Raw genomic sequence first — 18,779 nt, forward strand, 5'->3', positions numbered from 1 at the left:
ATGTGTCCTAGAATCTTAGTTTATTTATGAAGGAAACATGAGATTTTCCTAAATTTTACAAGTCCTAAAATTTATAGTATATTTATATATTACTGGTAAGCCGAAAAAAAAGCTTTTCTAAACTGTCAGTAATAGAAAACAAATCTTAGTCAACCCTACTAGAGGAAGGCTGAATTACCTTTCTTTTCTCTAAGAAAATGATGGTACCCACTCTGTGTCATATAAAGAGGCAATCATAGACTACGCAGCCAAAAAAATGTAGGGAAATGAATACAGAGGTGTGTCAGGCAGATGATTAATAAAAAAATTAGGTGATTCTTGATTTTCTGATGTTCATGTTATTTGTCAGCTTTTATAACTTATAATTTGTTATGTTCTTTTCTCTGTCTAAATAAATACTTTCCTGCCTATTTTTATATTTGTTTTTTTTTTTTTTAAGTTTTTTTAAAGATTTCATTTTTAAGTAATTTCTATACCCAACATGGGGCTTGAACTCACAACCCCGAAATCAAAAGTCACACATGCGGGGATCCCTGGGTGGCTCAGTGGTTTAGTGCCTGCCTTCACGCCCAGGGCATGATCCTGGAGTCCTGGGATCGAGTCCCACATTGGGCTCCCTGCATGGAGCCTGCTTCTCCCCCTGCCTGTGTATCTCTTCCTCTCTCTCTCTCTCTCTCTCTCTCTCTCATGAATAAATAAATAAAATCTTAAAAAAAAAAAAAAGAAAAAAGTCACACATGCTACCAGCTGAGCCAGCCAGGCACCCCATCTTGTTTTTATATTTGTGAATTGGCATCCTTTTTCTTTAAAAGGGCATGCAAAATCACATAAGCTAAAAAAAAAAAAAAAAAAAAAAAAAATCACATAAGCTACAGGCCCACAAACCCCAGATCCGTTGTAAGCCCAGTTGAAGGCCAGACTGCATCCTGAAGGCAGGAATGAAGTGAAGGAATGCATGGGGAGGGCTGACACAACCCTTCGCCTCACGTGTGTGTGCACGTGACCTCTTCTCACTGAGCCCTCAGAACACTCCATGGCGAGACAGCAGAAGAATCTTCTCTAGGAAAATTTACCTGCCCATGATTAGAGACAAGTACTAATGTCAGGGGCTCCCCCACAAAACTGCCCAGCCAGGCCACTCTACATAGTAGATAGACATCATCAGAGCACTCCCGGCTTCTAATCAGCTGTTTTGTCTCCTGTCACGCATGTGAGCAGACACCCAAGAATTACCATACCCCAAGGGGAGTGTTGAGAATAAAAAATGGAGGGATCCCTGGGTGGCGCAGCGGTTTGGCGCCTGCCTTTGGCCCAGGGCGTGATCCTGGAGACCCGGGATCGAATCCCACGTCGGGCTCCTGGTGCATGGAGCCTGCTTCTCCCTCTGCCTGTGTCTCTGCCTCTCTCTCTCTCTCTCTCTCTCTGTGTGTGCCTATCATAAATAAATAAAAATTAAAAAAAAAAATAAAAGAGAATAAAAAATGGAAACAAAAGCAGAAGACAACTTGAGGGGGAAACTGAGACTACAGGAAGAAGAAATGTTTTCTAAAGCTATCATTAAGGTCTTTACAGAGATAAGGCATCCATGAAATAAAAAACAGGATACATAAAAAATAAAAATAAAAAAAAAACACAGGACATCCTGAAAATTAAAAAGAGCTCTCGGAAATTAAAATTATGATCACAGAAACAGGGCACCTGGCTGGCTTGGTCCGGAGAGCTTGCAGCTCTGGACTGGGGTCATGACCTCAAGCCACACGTCGAGTGTAGAGATTACTTACCTAAATGAATAAAAACTTTGAAAAATGTATGATGGCAGAAATGGAAAAGTTGACAAGTGTTAGAGGATAAGAAAATGTTGAAAAATTGAAATTGTGGAAGCAACCAAGGAGGGTCTGCATTAGTATTACAGGAACTTCAGAAATAAGAGGCAGAAAAAATGGGGGGAAGAAACCAACCACAACCACGTTTTTTTAAAATTCCAGACAGAAGATGATGAATTGCCAAACTGGAAGAGTGGCATTCAATTTCAGTGAGTGAAATTAGACCCACAAGGTACATCGCTGTGAAATTTCACACCGCCACCGCCAGAGACAAACATGATCCAATAAAGTTGCGTGAAGAAGTAGGTCACCTACAAAGGATAGAAACCAGGGTACTTTAGACTTCACCACCACAGTAGTAACTGTGAAAGGAGAAGCCAGCAAAGCAATGCCTTGGAGATTCTGAAAGATAAAGCCCAGCCCACATTCTATACCCAGTCAAACTAACTGGTGTGAGGCAGCATCAGAAGGGTTTTGGTTATGCAAAGTCTCAGAGTATCTGGCACTCGCTTTTACTCCGCCCAAACAAGGAGTAAACCAACAAAGAGGTAGATGTGGATTCCAGGTGTTTGAATTCCTGGGAGAAACAAACGGATTCCGTGTGAGGGAAGACACGGGGAGAGCCTGGGCCCCCAGCTGTGCACCAGGGCCTGAGCAGCTAGCTCACAGGCTGCCACCAACACTGCTTCAAAAAGTGAACCCCCATACAAATGAACGTATTGGTGGTAGACTGGGACAGCTGAGACAGTGAGGGATAAATACGTAGGAAATTCTGCACGTGCAAGAAAAATGACAGTTTCAGGGAAAGCAAAAACCTGCAATGTTATTAGTTATGTATGGCCGCGTAACAAATTACCCCACAACAGTAGTGTCTCAAAACAACAGTACCAGTTTCTGCAGGTCAGGAATTTGGGAGTGGCTTAGCTGGGGGGCTTGGCTCAAACACTGTCTTCTGAGGGTTTGGCTGAGGCTGAAAAATCTGTTGGCTGCTGCCACGTGTAGGAAGGAAAAGAAATCACATTATTGTCCTAATAGTTTACTTAGTATTGATCTAACCAAATCACATAACTATTTCGAGAAGAAGAGGAGATGCAGATGTGCCTCTGTGTAGTGGGGGTGGAGGCCTAGAAAAGGTTGGTTTGTTAAATCTTCCTCTTCCAAAATAAAAAGGCAGGAGCTAGTGCCTAAAACCTAACAAGAAATAGCAATAGAAGCATTTTTATTTAGAGATGCAAGGGCACATGCCAAAAAAACCGGTGGAGTTGAAAGCGCTTGTCTTGGGCAAGTGAGACAAGGGTGGGGAAGGGAGGATAGAACCAAATGTTTCACTTAACAAACCTTAATGTCTTATTAAACTATGCCCACGTAGAACTCTGATGAAAGCAAACTTAGATTAATAAAAGGAAACCAATAAAATAAATTTAGGTGAATTTTTATATATTGGGGCGGAGAGGGCAGTTCATTCTCACTAAGACACCTAAAGAAGACATCATAAAAAAGATTTGGTAGATTTGACTTCATACCGATTGGAAGCTTCTGTACATTAAACACATATGTACAGGGGATCCCTGGGTGGCTCAGCGGTTTAGCACCTGCCTTTGGTCCAGGGCGTGATCCTGGAGTCCCAGGATCAAGTCCCACATTGGGCTCCCTGCATGGAGCCTGCTTCTCCCTCTGCCTGTCTCTCTCTCTCTCTCTCTCTGTGTGTGTGTGTCTCATGAATAAATAAATAAAATCTTTAAAAAATAAAAAAATAAATAAACACATATGTACAGAAGGGAAGAGCAAACACTAAGCCAGAAAAAGAAAAAAAATCCTGATAAAACAGGCCGAAGGGCTAGTGGTAAAATGTAAACCATTTCAATCTTTTAAAAAATGTAAACTGTCTCAATCTGCCTCTAGGGTGATTTGGCAAATGTATCAAAGTCTTGGACATGTATATATCCTTTGACCTAGCAATTCCAATTCTAAGAATTTATCCTATGTGACTAGTTCTTGATGTACACAAAGATTTAGCTATTAGAGTTTTTTATAATAGAAGGAAAATATGAAACAGTTGAAATGACCACCAGTAAGTGATGTGGGACACAAAAATAAAATGGTGAATGAAGTACTAGGTAGCCTCTTACAAGTCAGCCTGGTGACAAACCACATACTGGCATATAAAAGCCCTTATGAGGGGGATCCCTGGATGGCTCAGCGATTTAGCGCCTGCCTTTGGCCCGGGTGTGATCCTGGAGACCCGCGATCGAGTCCCACATCAGGTTCCCTGCATGGAGCCTGCTTCTTCCTCTGCCTGTGTCTCTGCCTCTCTCTCTGTGTCTGTCATGAATAAATAAGTAAATAATCTTAAAAAAAAAAAAGCCCTCATGATATGTTTCCTTTATTCTTTAAAAGTTATATAAATAGGGGATCCCTGGGTGGCTCAGCTGTTTGGCGCCTGCCTTTGGCTCAGGGCGTGATCCTGGAGTCCCGGGATCGAGTCCCGAGTTGGGCTCCCAGCATGGAGCCTGCTTCTCCCTCTGCCTGTGTCTCTGCCTCTCTTTCTCTCTCTGTGTGTGTCTATCATGAACAAATAAATAAATAAATCTTTAAAAAAAAAGTTATGTAAATAGGCATATATACCCATGTACATATATGTACACACAGATTCAGGGTATTGCTGTTTATTTTTCTCTGTGTGTGTGTGTGTGTGTGTGTTTGTATTTTTCCATGTTTTCCAAGTGTTTGACACTGATCAGGTGTTATTTTTGTAGTCAAGGAAAAAACAAGGGATTTTTTTAGTTTATTTGAAAAATATGGAAAGTGCAAAGAAGAAAACAGTAATCACACACCACCCGAAATTAACCGCTACTAACATTTGGCATATTTGCTTCAGATTCTCTTCTTTCTGCAAACTTTTAAAATATAATTAACACCAAAACATTAGCTTTGGTTATCTTTAGATATGAGACTGTGAGCTGTGTTTTGGTTTTTTTTTCCTTCTTTTCCTTACCTTTCTCTCTCTCTCTCTCTCCACCCCCCCATACTTTTCTGTATTTCCCAAGTTTTCTCTGATGATTGTATTTTACTTTTTAAAGGCATAAACTTCAATTAACTATAAAAGGTAGACTATTTTTAAATACCAAATAAAGTCTTAGGTATTTAGAAGAAGGTAAGCAAGATTTTGGACTAGAGAACAGCTTTGATCAAGCTGGGAAAAGGAAAGGCATCCCATGTGGATGGGGTGGCCATAGGTCCCAATTGCCCTGGATGGTCCAAGTTTTATACCTGTCGTCCTGATGACATTTTGCACTCAGTTGACATGGTACATGTAACCTGTCATTTGTGCAAAAGGAGCTGTGTTTGCACAGCCCCTTACCTCCTAACAACACTGCTCTCTTCATTTCTTGTGTTTCCAGTCTTTTAAAGAACAATGAGCCCCTTTGAAATTCCATGGTGTTTTAAGGTTAGGTATTTTGATCAAATGATTTTTCTTACTTGCTTCAAATAAATATAACAAATTCATGTGAAAGAGTAGTAAACCATGAATAGCAGAGAGAGAAGTGGATTGTTTACTCCTGGTTCGGTTGTGAAGGAGCAGAATGACCCTGGGCTAGTCATTGGACCTCTCCAGATTGGCTTTCTCATCTACAAAATGAGAGGGTTGAACTGGAACAATTTCTATGGTAACTTGCAATTCTAAAAATACTGTGATTCCAAATTAAGATTTAGAGAGGCTGTGGCACCACAAGTAATGGCATCTAAGTTCCTAATTTCTTTGTAGCTTGTCTGTAGTATTAGACTCCAAGTTAGAATCATTTTGAAGACCACTCAGAATTCTGTAGAATTCTCATCCAGCTCCTGTGTTCCTGCAATGAAGATTCAGTTTAGAATTCAAGTTTTATTAGATGGGCTGAAGGGACCCTCTATTCCATCTCCTTTGTCTTAGAGTTTAAGAAACTGAGTTCCAAAGAGATCGTGATTTGTCCACAAAACTAGTCAGAGACGGAGACAGGCTTTCTGATTCCCAGGCTAGAGCTTATTATACCGCAACATGCTTCACACAGAACAGAGTCCATCTTTTCTCAATGCCACCAGGGCCTCATTTGCACTGTCACCAAAATGGTCCTTGAGGGCAGTTGTTTGCCTTACAAAACCATTGTGTCAATCAACTCCAGTCCCTAATTTTGGGAAGAATAACTGGGGGCACGAGGAGGGAACTACAGAGCTTAGCTCCCCTAACCTCTGCTCTTCAGATCTGAAGACGGGAAAGAGCAATTTCGCCTTTTCTCTCCTTTTCAGTTCCAGAGCTTACCTTTCCCCCCTGCTAATTATATAGCCACTGATTATTTGTTTACAGAAGCCACGTGAATCAGCCAGCCCCCAAAGGGTTAATGCTCCTAAATTACCAGGCTGGGTTAACAATAAACAGGATGTCCTCCAGAAATTAAATTTAAACCGCTGTGACTCAGGCTGGCCCATCCTCTCAACCGGATCGTTGTCTGGGGTTATTATCCGTGGTTAATTATACCATTGGGTTTAGCAACAGCGTTGGTCAGTTTGGGCCAAGAGAAAGCAGGCTTGGGCAGAAGGGGGTGCAGAGGGAAGGGGCGGTGGATGGGTGGGTGCGGCAGTGGAAGCGGGAGGTTTGAATGGGAGGGACTCTGGCTCTAGGGCGTGTCCTGAGTGCTACAGGGAATAGGAGTAGGAGTGGCATTGTCCCCTCAGTGTTGTTGTGGTGTCCCCTAAGTTGATCCCAGGGGGGCTTAACACACTTTTAGCTTGAGGGCCTCCCGGAGCCTCTGCTTCTCCAGCAGTTGGCACCCTGGTGTTTACTTCTGGCCAGGCCACACTTCTCAGAATTGTAGAATCAGAATTCTCAGTGCCTCCAGGAAGCTCTGAATTATCCAGTTTAACCCTGTCCTTTCACAGAGCAGGAGATGGGTCCCAGGGCAGTCATTACCTGCTGAAGGGCAGCTGGCTCCTCAGAGGTGGAGGCGGCAGTGGGGCTGGTGCCTTGGTTTAGAGCCTAGACCTTGACCTTCCTTCTTTTAGGCCAAACTGTCAACTGTTTCCAAATGGGGAGCCCGAGGTGCAAGAGCTTCCTAGCAAGTTCAGGACAAACTTGGGCTCAATTCAGATTCCTCTCCAAGTTAGCCACCTTTCAATTTTGTCACTTCTTACTGGAAATAACCCAGCCTGGTTGGTTCTTCACGCCCCGATAGTTTGCTATCTCCAGCCACATAGGAGGCTGTGCAGGGCTACTGTTTGTCCCTCTAGAAAGAAGTAGTGAAGCACCTAATACAGACGATAACTGGTTCTTGTGGTGTTTTTTTAAATGCTTGTTTTCAAGGATGACAGCTACCTAGGCAAGCCTGTGATTTCTGACTTCACAGCCCCTCAGGACAGACTTACAGTGACCTGTTAGTGAAATTGCATCTCTGCTTTCCCACCTTCACTTCTGCAGTGTGTCTCAACACCAGAGTCTTGGTAGGAAAGATGGTCTGGGGCAGAAGGCTGCACCCAGGACTTCCAGCTGACACCGTCCATGGAAAGATCACTCTCCAGAGCCCAGCCTGGCTTCCGATGGCCTGAGACCCACGGGGCATGTGGCATGAGTGCTGAGGAGCGAGCCATGGCTGCTCTTTGCCTTCCTGGGGAATAGCAGCCTAGACTTCATCAATTCTTTCCAGCCACATCCTTTCCCGCATCTCCTAAAAGCCCCCTTTGTCTTTTTTTCTCATAGGATTCCTTTCAAGATTGGGCAGCCCAAGAAACAGATTGTCCCCAAAACAGTGAGTAACCCGATTCTTTCATTCTAAGACTCTGTCTCACGTGGCCTTTGCAGAGAACCAGAACTTTGACTCAGCACATCGTGGCACTGGGAGGGCAGACCCTGGGCTGCCTTCTTCCCAGCCGCGTCACTCTAGAGCCTCACCTAGACTGGGACTTGCAAGGGGCCTCCTAGCTTGGGACATTTTCCTGCCGCAGATCAGCCTGGGCTCGTCCCCGTCGTCCTCAGGCAGGTCGAGGAAGTAGGTGATGGGTGAGGAGAAATCCATTGCTTCTGAATGGCCCAGCTCTGCGATCTGGCATGACATCTGCACTTTCCTAAGAGGGCTCCTGAAACATAGGCCCCCACCGAAGACATGTCCCAGGCCTTTATCTCCAGCCACCTCGGGCTGCATGAAGACCAGGAAGCTTCTCCAGGGGGGTCCTTTTCTCTCCACTGCCAAAGGCACGTTGGCCAGGACCCAGAGTCAGTGGGAGGGCATGACTGAATCCTGCCCCCTTGAAAGCCCACAGTGTTTATCCCTATTTTATCTCCAGAATGGGAGAGGAATCATAGATTCTTAGAAAGTTAGAAATGGAAGCCCTTTCAGATCATCTAGTCCGACTGACAAGAAAACCCAGGCCCAAAGAGTCACAGTGACTTCCTAAGGTTGTAAAAAAAAAGACGAATACTGACAGAGCTGAAATTGGAACCCGAGTTAGAGCTTCTGTTCAATACACATTCCAGTACTTTGTGCTACCTTACTCAGGTTGTGATGGTCTCCCAAGGTTTGGGAATTCTGGTAAAGAATGACGTCTTGAACATCCCCCCAAACCACCCTCCAAAAACCTAAGCAGGCTCTTGGTTTTACTGTGGGGAACCGTAACTGCACAGCGCCTCTCATTGTGACAGTTGCAGGAAGTGAGTGCTGTCAGCCTGGTAGACGTCCTGATGGTCCTCCTTGGCTCCAGCCTCAGAGCTACAGGAAAGATAACTGCTTCAGTTTGGCAAGAAGGGAAGTTCAGCACACATTTGACCAATGGCTTAGTCTTTGGAAAATCCAAAGTCAGGCCACTTAAAAGGAAATGGGCCTGCATTTCTCTTTCCAGTGAAGGCAGGCCGGGGACAGCCTGAGAGTTTACCTCCCATGCAGAGGCTGACCATCTGTGGAGGCTCTCAGCTGAAGCGCCGAGAATCTGGGCGTGCAAGTGTTGGGCTCTAGCCGGCTACAGGAAGTGGGAAGGTGTGGCTTGGAGTCTCCAGAGTTTAATCCAGGGCAGATCTGAAAGGGAAGTGGTTTTGAGAAGGGTCCTTTATTCCCAACACTCACTACCAAAAAACAAACAGACAAACAGAAAACTCTCCCAACATCCTTACCTTTGTGGAGATAGTCGTCGTTCTCCACAGAAAAGTCAGTTTCTGGCTTCCTTACCGGAGTTTTTTGACGGAAAGATCTCTGGGTCTTTTCCTCTGAGGAGTAGCAAGGACTCCCCAGAGAAAGGACAGAGATACAGTCCCAGCACCCTACAGACAGGCCCACGGCTGGGCCCCTGGCCTCTCTCTTCCCTCCCCACATGGCTCTTATTTGGGATAGAATCGCAGTCCTCTGACTTCCGTAATCTGCTCCCCCGGACAGACTGGGCAGCAAGTAGTGGTTACAAAGAGGGATTTGGGAGTTTTCCTGCCTGGATTCCCACTGCTCTGCTGCATGCTGTGTGTGACCGAGGGCAAGGCCCTCACCCCCTGAGCCTTGCTTCCCTCCTCCATAAGTACGGATGAGCCTCGAACCTGTGCCATTGGTGTATTATAAGTCTTACATGAGCTCCTGCGTATGAAACACTTCACCCAGCGTCTGGCACATAGTGCGCCCCCAATAAATATTAACTACATGGTGGGAAGATAGTTGATTTGACTCTTAAACCACCAAGGACTCAGCCTGTCCCCAGGAGCCAGATCCCTAGTTCAGGGAAAGGGTAGGCGGGGCCTTTGATCTCTTACAAGGAATCAAAGCGGAGTTAGGGCTTTAGAAGAGAGTTATTTGCTCCCTCAACTCCCCAGAGGCACTGAAGTATAAGGAATGAGAGCCTGCCCCTTCGGTCTCATTCTCCGCCACCCCTCCTGGCCCCCACAACAGGCCGAGCCCAGGCAGCTGTCTCGGCGCCTCTGGCGGCTGCCCCTAAACAATGGTGACGCACTGCTGTTCTTGCCCAGGCACTGTCAGAGGGGGCCCAGATGTGGCTGCCTGCTGACTGGAAAGCCTGGTGCCCCTGTCATGGGAAGAAACACTCATGTTATCTTCAGGGAGTTTCAGGAGGTTTTTGGCTCAAGGCACCCAACTGTAAGACACAAAGAAAGCATTGTGCATGTGCTCTCACTGTTCTCCTGTGCCCAGGTCATGAACACGAATTCTATTATTGTCAAGGCTCTGGCTGGAATAGCATGTTCTCTGCAGGGGCTGGCCATTGGGATGGAAGTGCAAGGACAGAAGGTCCCCCAACTCCAGGTCTGAACCTCCTGCTCAGTCCCCCTCCTGCTCTTGCAGTCCCATAAAGTAGCTGGAGCATCTTGGTGTGGCAAGAAGTAGCTACTCCTCCCTCCGTCACCTGCAAGGATGGAAGAGCTCTTGGAAGCAGATAGCTTGGGTCTTACGGGTGAAGGAAAGCACACACTCAGAGTCATAGCTACGTAGGTTCTCCACAGCATCGAGGCAGAAGAGCATCCACCGTATCGAGCCTTCACTCCAGAAAGATTTTCGCTTGCAAAGTGGAGCATCTCTCAGCCTCATTTAATCTCGTTGCAACATACCAAAGGGACAAAGGGAAGCTGCTCCCCCCCACCAACACCTCTCAAAGAGAGGCTTCTTAGAGCACCTTGCATGCCCCTTGCCTCAGCTCTGATCTGACACAGCTTAGCTCCATGGCTAAAGCCCCAGCCCTGCCTGCTGGCCTCCTTTTTCACATCACCATGCATGGCCATTTGGCTGGGAACTGGACCCAGTCACCCACTTAGAGACTGAGGCCTGCCCTGGGCCAGCCTGCCCCAAGGCGGTGGCGGTTGAGCGGTGAGCGCACAGTCTCACCCTTCCACCTGCAGTATTCAAGAACATAGGGAGCAGGCGACAGGGTGGTGCTCAAGTCCCCCTGTGCTAACCCCGCCAGCCTGGCCCAGCCGCCCCTGACCCTCTGACAGTCCTGCACATGTGTTTACACTCACATTGTTGACTGGGGGCCAATCGCCTCTTTGGCAAAAGCATCAAGCGTTCAAAGATGTTCCGATCTTTTGTGTTTGGCTCTTCCTTTCAGAATGGATATACCTCGGACTAAGGCTCCAGTGTGTCTCTTTATTCCTTCAGCCATTGTCTGAGGGGCCAGAATCCTGGCTGTGTGGCCTTGGATCTTTCCCCAGGGGAAGAGAGAGATCTTGAGGCCAGGGAGCTGTAGAAACAACCCACACCTGGCTTCCAGAAGCAGAGGAGGGAAACGCTCATGAACATCGCAGGCTGTCACGGCCCCTGAGCAGCAGCAGAAGGACCAAGCCCCACCCCGACATACTTCTGACCTGCCAGTGTGAGACCTCGAGTTTCTCACCAACCAGAGTAATCCGGCCCAGTTGGAAACCCACAGTCGCTCACTCTGTGTGCAAGTCCAAGCAGTCCCAGCTGGGGGGACCAGGTGCTCTCTGACATCCCACACACACACACGCATCAGCACACGTGGGGATTGCAAAAGAGAGTGCCGGGAGCCAAGGCTGGAGCTCCGGTGGGTCGGCAGGCGTTCCTTGAGACTGCCTCCCCAGCAGCAGCACCGACTCCACGTTCTTGATCTTCAGGAAAGCTGGATTGTGACCAGGACCTCCTTAATCTTAGTTTCATTCTCTTGGGAAGAAAAGACTTTTCATATGTGAAGACTCCGCTCAGCAATCCTATGAAGTAAGAGGTGATGTATCCTGTGAAGGTTCATCCTAGCTATCAACCAGCCACATGCTATGCACTGCCTCGCCTCTCAGCCAAGGGGCTACAGTTCACTCTGCACCCCCAGACTGCTCTGGGCTTGGCACGGACTCCTGGGAATCCTCCAAGCAAGCCAGTGGGGCCCCATGCTACCCCCTTGCCTCGTTGGCTACCGGAAATCTTCAGAGGGAAAAGCTAAACAAAGTTTTCCCATGCTACCAGGAAAGAAACCGAGACTCAAAATGTTAGGTAGTGTGCTGCACAGCTGGCGTCAGAGTTCATGTCTCATCCATCTCTGCTCTCTCCTGTCCCCGACCGTCCTCGGAGAAAGGGCTGGACTGCCTCTATGCCAGCTTGCTGGGCCTGGGCCAGGCGCCCCCCCCCCCTGCCCCCCAGAACAAAGCCACCACCTGTAGTCATGCCAGATGTTCTTCAGTCCTTGGCTGAGACTTTGATTCCTGCCCAGCTACACATCCCCTGGGACAGGTGGCACTTGAAGCTTTTACCAGGAATATATGCTTTAGTGAGAGCAAATTTTGAATTTCTCTAGAGCAGCTTTTGATGGGTCATAAGGAAGGCAGTGATGAAGATGTCCAGTTCCTGGAAACAGAGACGGGGGGTCTATAGAAAAGAGGGCAAAGACTGTGGGAGGGGGAGAAACCAGGGGTGAATTTTACCTCACACTTTTGTGCCAGATCCCAGATGCTGGGATCATAAAGTAAGGAAAGACCCTGGGTTCCTGCCTTTAAATTTTACAGTTCAGATGAGGAGGATGAGGTATGTCTGTGCAAGGGTGACACATGGTCATGCCCTAGGACCCTAGCTACTCAGGTTCTCCGCACCATTCCCACAGTGTCATGTCTACCATTTGGGTTACATGTGTGTGCCTGTGTGTGAATCTGTTTCATCTCTTCCACAAGGCCCTGCGTCTGTTGTATTCACCGGTGGATCCCTCACACCTGGCAGAGTAGATGGTCATAAGTGTTTGTGGGATTAATGACTGTCATTTTCTCTTTTTTAAAAATTTTTTTAAAGATTTTATTTATTTGACAGGAAGAGAGAGAACACAAGCAGGGGGAGGGGCAGAGGGAGAAGCAGGCTCCCCGCTGAGCAGGGAGCCCAACACAGGACTCAAACCCAGGCCCCTGAGATCATGATCTGAGCCAAAGGCAGACGCTTAACCAACTGAGCCACCCAGGCACCCCCCTGAATGTCATTTTCAAAGTGGGGGAGGGTGCCGAGCTCGAAGACTGAATTCTAGCCTTGCTTTGCCACTGACTAGCCCCTACGTCCTTCCATCAATCACCTCCTACCTCCAGGCTTTGTTCTCCTCATTCATAACATGAAAAAATTGGCCCAAATCATGGGCCAATTGACTATGACTATGTTGAGTTTACCTCGGTGCACATGAGGAGTATGGGGTCCATGGGGCTCCTGAAAGCTCCTTGGCTGGGCACCATGAAGGAAGGGTATGCTGGGTAAAGAGCAGTGAGGCCGTGACACTTTGCACAATTTCGCACTCCATGAGCGTCAGCCTGCCTGTTGTGAGCATGAGAATCCATTCAGGGCTCTCACTGGCCGGAATCTTGGAGAGCAGCCAAGAAGGCACCTTTCTGAGATCATGACTTTAATTCATCAGCAAATACATTTTTCCCCTTTCACTAGAATGCTAAGAGCACAGGCCTTGGAGCCAGGCCACCCATGTCCAAATCCCAGCTGGGCCACTCACTAGTGGTGTGATCTTGTACAGTCTGTTTCACTGTGTCCTAGGGAGCTCCTGAGTACAGTGAGGCCCATAAGTACACCTGCCTTCTCCAGGTGTGGAGGAACGGCCGTCCCCAGAAGCACGGGGTGAGCGCCCTGTGAGCGTTAGCTGCTTTTACTTGAGACCCTCAGCCCAGAGGCTCAGCAAGCCGCCAGGGGAGCTGGTACTGCCTCTGTGGAAGGGAAAGAGGAGAGGCCTCAGCCCCCTCCTTTCAGCTCTCAGAGGTTGTATAACTCACGGGCCACTCTCCTGAGAGACCATTGCCAGAGCCCTGGTTGATGGATGGGGAAATTCAGGCACTAGACGTGCAGATGACTTTCTTAATTTCTGATATGTGGGCAGCAGAATTGGGATCAAGACTCACACACATCTGATGTAAATATTGGTGGCATCGGGGAAATGTGGTAACTCAATCCAGAATTTTAAGAGAGCCTTGCCTGAGTCCGTAGTAATAGTATTTGTGCTGGGTACATCCCAGCACACAGAGCTCAGACACAGGATCTTTCAGGATCCACCCGGAACCTCCTTGCAGGTGGCAGGCCCTGTGAGGAAACCGGGAGCTGGACGGGACCCACCTGCTTCCCCGCTGGGCTGCCTGAGTCTCGGCACATTCCAAGCACCTCACCTGAGGGGTGAGGGAGGAGAGGGAACCCAGCTGAGTGCCTCGCTCCCTGTGGCAGAGGAACAGAGCCACAATCCGCTGCTACTTGCCTGGCTGGCCCATCTGGGAGGGGAGGCTTTTGCCCTAAATCCAACACTTAATTAATTTGGGAACACAGGGATACTGTGTCGTTAACGATCTGCTGGTGCTTGTATGGGCTGGACCGAGTTGTTCTCCACAGCCGGGGGGAAGTCGTGCAGGGAGTTTCGGGAGGCTGGCAGATTTTTTCCAACGTGTTGTCATTTCTCTGATGATTGAGTTATCTCTTTGGTTACAGGTGGAGAGAGATTTTGAAAGAGAGTATGGAAAACTCCAGCAGTGAGTGTCAACCCCCAGAAGGATGAGGGAAGCGGGGAGGGAAGGGCAGGAGCCTTCCGCCAGGTCTCAATTTCTGCTGTGCCCTTTCTGGCACCGCCGGTGGTGGGCCTCTCCTCTGCCCCACTAGTACCCTGGGAGCTGAGGGTGGCTCAGTTCACAGCCTGCCGGAAGTTCTCTGCCAGCTGATGGCTGTCGGAGAGTCGTTAACTCATAGCCTTTGGGTGCCTGGCTTCACGCAGAGCTGGTGGTGGCCCTGCGGTCAGTGGGAAAAATCCCTGCAGAGTTAGGGGCCCCTTCTTCTCCTGGCAGGCATTCCAGAGTGTCAGGTTGGCCTTAACTCAGGTGGATGGGAAGGAAGGGGGTTGAAGCAGGCTGGTGGTGCCAGGTGCCCAAGCCTGTGCCCCTGCCTTGCAGGCTGGAGGAGCAGACCAGGAGGCTGCAGAAGGACATGAAGAAGAGCACCGATGCTGACCTGGGTAGGTGGCGGATCCCCAGGCCTGGCTGGGAGGGGCGGGGGGCGCACAGGGTGGGCCTCCGGCCCTCCATCACTTAGCACTGGCTCCTGTGGTCTGTGCACAGAGCCCCCTGCCACTGCTCACCCAGAGGCTGCAGGTGGGTCTGAACACAATTGCCACGGCGTCCACATGCTGTGTGCACAGCGAGCCGAGGGTCTGATTTCGGAGCCCATCTATCACTTGTTTTGTGGGTAGCTGCACGTTACCTGGGTGGCATCTTTATCATTTGCCACTGCCTTTTTAGCACAGGAGAGGCTGCAGCCTACTGCTTCCTTTCCTCGGTGCTTCTCCAGACCACTGTACTGTCCAAGCACAAATGAAGGGAAGGTAGTGTTTTTATTGCAAGCAGCTTTGGAAGCAGTGGAATGTCAGCGGTCCATGAAGTAGAGGGTGTGGTTGTCCAACAAAGAAATGGGGCGGGGGGGCAGGGAGCAGTGCCCTGGAGCCCAGAGTCAGAAGCAGAGTCTGGGCAGGAAAGGCCCTCCTGAAACAGCAGCACCCCAGCCCAGCCCAAGGCCTGAGCCCCACCCCAGACAGTATGTCAGAGTCTCCGGAAGGCCCACCCCAGACAGTGCCGCTGCAGCTGCTCCAGGGACCCCATTTGGAGAACCACTGCTCCAAACAGTTGAGGGGAATCAAGTTTCCTGCTCTTGGAATCTAGTCCGCTCCCTGGACAAGATCTAATGTCCCATTGCATGTGCCCAAACCAGATCACCTGCACGTGACCAGTCCTGGTTGACCCTTACATTCTCAGGTTGCATTGGGGTTCCAGAGACCCATGTGGTGTCTAAGACCCCCGCTCTCTTTAAGGTTCAAAGACAACCAGGCTTCCATTTTGCATTAGGCTGGCCACACAGTCCCAATGCCTGAGGGTGGGGGCCCAGCGGTCCTTGGATGTGTTCACAGAGGCGGCTGAGGACTCCCGGGGGACGGGGGTGAATTTCGTGCTATTAATGGACTTCAGATGGTTCAAACAAAGGACCCCCCCCCCCAACAAAGGCATGAAGTGTGAAGGCTTTAGGAAAGAAAAGGAAAGTTGGGAAGAAAGTCTCCCCCAACCCCGACTTTTCAGGGATTATTCCCAAAATATTTTTAAAAAAATTAGAAGAAATTTTTCAGACATTTCCAGTTTTGTCCAAGTTTTTATCCTTTCATGACACTGTCTTGAGACCATTTCATAATCCAGGCAGGTGACGTTTGCTCCTTGGCCTGCAAAGTCACCTCGCAGATTTGAAAGAGGGGTTTTTTTGCTCCACTGCTTTGACATTTCTGGGAATTTTACATTTTCAGGGTTCTCCTGTGTTTAGCCTGTTTGCTGGGTGACCGCAGCAAGCTCCCAGTTTCGAGAGGAAGCCAGGACAGGTCTCTGCCCAGGCCAGTCACCCACCTTGGGCCTCTTTGCTGGCCTGTGGAGGGGCCCAAGTGACGAGGGGCCTCTGGGTGGGTTTCTGTCTCTCCCCTTCCCCCCCGCGGGCTAAGGCTGGGCTTAGGGCTGCTCCCTCCTCGTATACAGTGGCCAGGCAAGGCCACATCTGTCATGAAGTGGAGTGGCCCTGATTTCATAAATTCAGAGATTTTTTTTTCACATTTAATAACAGCTCTGAAATCTAGACACCGTAACACTTAATGGTGTTTAGTTGGCAGCATTTTTGTCCTTCAGTGACTCGTATAGTAACGATGTCTTACAGTTGCTGGCATCTTAAATCCAATGGTGTAAGATAGTAAGAAATACATTCAGAAGCTTGTTTTCCCCTGAGACCCTGGATTTGGCACAGACCCTGTGGAACAAGCATGACCCTTCTCCTGTCTCTCTTTCGGCACCTGGAGACTTTGTTTTTTTCTCCAGAGCTGCCACTAGAGCTCCATCCTGCCTCGGAGCTGCCATGGGATTTCCAGACTCCCCTTATGTCAAACAGGGTCAGAACACGTGAACAAGGCTACAGCAGGGCAGTGGTCTCTATCCATGTGGAAGCAGTCTCAGGAGCCTTGAACACCATAAGCCAAGACTGTGGCAGAGAGGCAGGTACCCGGAGGCTAGGCCTGGCCCGGCACTCGCAGTTGGCTGGCCTTGAGGGAGTTAGACGCTCCTCTGAGCCTAACGCGCCTCATCTGTAAAGTGGAGCCAAACATGACTCCTGGGTTATTGGAGCCCCGAATAAAACAGTGGGGGCATGGGAACCTGTTGGCAGCTATGTAGTTCTTGGCTTGTACGAGTTTTTAAGTCTCCATTGTTTGTGAACAGAAGTCCCAAGGGGCAGGAAGAGACTGCAGAAGGGCCATGGTTCTGGAAGGTCTCCGGGGAAAAAGGGTTTCTGAATGTATGTCTTACTGCTCTGTGGCACTGAAGCCTGGGGTGGTCTGAACACACCAAACCTGCCCTTGTTGTGTCGATAAGATGATATCAGAAGCAGGCCACCCCCATTCTGCAGGTATCATCTGTGGCGGAGCTGAGTAATGACAGCAGAAACCAAGCAGCCCCGAAAGCCTAACCTCTCAATTTCTAGCCCTTTACACTGTTTGCCAGCCCTGGTGTGGAAGGCTGTTACTCTTGTCCGTGAGGGAGTCCCAAACCAAGCTTCACCTCCAAACCGCCCAGAGAGTGTCTTTAGAATGCACGTTCCTGGATTCCAGACTTACCGAATTAGAATCTGTACAGCTAGAAATAAGTTTGTTTTTTTAACAACTTCCCACCCAAATGATTCTGTTAAAATCTCGAGTTCAGAAAATTAAGTCATCGCAAAAGGTAAAGCTACTCAAAAGAATGACCCAGAGCCGCATCAGATGGTCAGGAACAACCACCAGGTAGTAAGGACTCATGACTCACGGCTCTGTGGTGCTTTGTAGAGCCCATGGCCCATGGCCGGGGCGGAGGTCAGGGGGTGGCCCCTGGGCTGAAGGAGGACAGGGTCCTTCCTGATGACAAGGCCCTGAAGCCAATCCCCTCGTAGGTTCACTGAGCTTTGACTTCTTACAGCCATGTCCAAATCTGCTGTGAAGATATCCTTGGACTTGCTCTCCAATCCCCTCTGCGAGCAAGACCAGGACTTCTTGAACATGGTGACAGCCCTAGACACGGCCATGAAGCGGATGGATGCCTTCAACCAGGAAAAGGCAAGTGGGGTTTTGCCCTCCCCCTTCTCGTGGCTTCTGCCCGGGTGGAGCTCCTGCAAGGGGTCCTCAGCAGGGACTTCTCAGCTGCCCTCAGCCCTTGGAGGCCCGTGTGTCCAAGCCCCATGAGCTCTTCTGTGGCTTCAGCACTGGAAGCTCCCCGTAGCTCACTCACAGTGCGACCCTGAGGGAGAAGGGGAGCCCCTCACACTTGCTGCAGTGCCTTCCCGGCTTCCCCACTGAGCGGCCTGCAGACAGCGGCTGGGGGAGGAGAGCTGACCCAGAACGAGCACAGTTCTCCCCGTTGCCTCGCTCCCGCCGCAGAGGTACGGACGCCACGCCTCGCCTGTTCGCTCCTCCCCACAGTCTTGTCCCTGCCCAGGGCTTTCAGTGTAACCCTGAGGCCCCCTTTCTCTTCTCAGGAATTTGGAGGCCCCTGTGTGAGGAAGAGTTTGACTCCCCCTCAGTTTTGTTGTCATTGGGTATTTTCTTTTAACAGGTGAACCAGATTCAAAAGACCGTGATTGAACCCTTAAAAAAGTGAGTAAAGGTCATCCGGAGACCACAGGCCTCAGGGAACTGGGTTCAGGGCACTTATTGAAAAGGCAGGTCAGCTGCCCAATTGGCAACCAGATATCATCTCTAGCAGCCTGTCCGCAAACACGCCAGGGCTGACCAGAAGCTCAGCAGGAACGCTGGCTACATGACCTGTGGCCCTAGGGGTGCCACACCCGTGGCAGCTCCAGAGCGCCCACCTGGCTGGGGCACACTCAGTGACAGTGGGGCACGTCTGAGCCGCCACAGCAGGTGGCCTTTGCTCCAGTGGTCACTTCGCCACTCTCCCCTTTGTTCCCGACTGAGAAGCAGAGGCCCGGGGCCTGCCGA

At 49.3% G+C, this 18,779-nt stretch overlaps 1 protein-coding gene across 1 annotated transcript in view; it reads left to right on the top strand.

Annotated features, from left to right (window-relative positions):
* BIN3 (bridging integrator 3) overlaps positions 1–18,779 on the top strand; it is a 49,432-nt gene that overhangs the window by 16,335 nt on the left and 14,318 nt on the right. Inside the window, exons 2-6 of the mRNA XM_077868898.1 lie at positions 7,552–7,600; positions 14,231–14,271; positions 14,686–14,747; positions 17,761–17,897; positions 18,394–18,434. Of these exons, the coding sequence (XP_077725024.1) occupies positions 7,552–7,600; positions 14,231–14,271; positions 14,686–14,747; positions 17,761–17,897; positions 18,394–18,434 (330 nt within the window). The remainder of the gene's footprint in view (positions 1–7,551; positions 7,601–14,230; positions 14,272–14,685; positions 14,748–17,760; positions 17,898–18,393; positions 18,435–18,779) is intronic.

The sequence above is a fragment of the Canis aureus genome, chromosome 24, assembly GCF_053574225.1.
Source record: "Canis aureus isolate CA01 chromosome 24, VMU_Caureus_v.1.0, whole genome shotgun sequence".
Classification (NCBI taxonomy): Eukaryota; Metazoa; Chordata; class Mammalia; order Carnivora; family Canidae; genus Canis; species Canis aureus.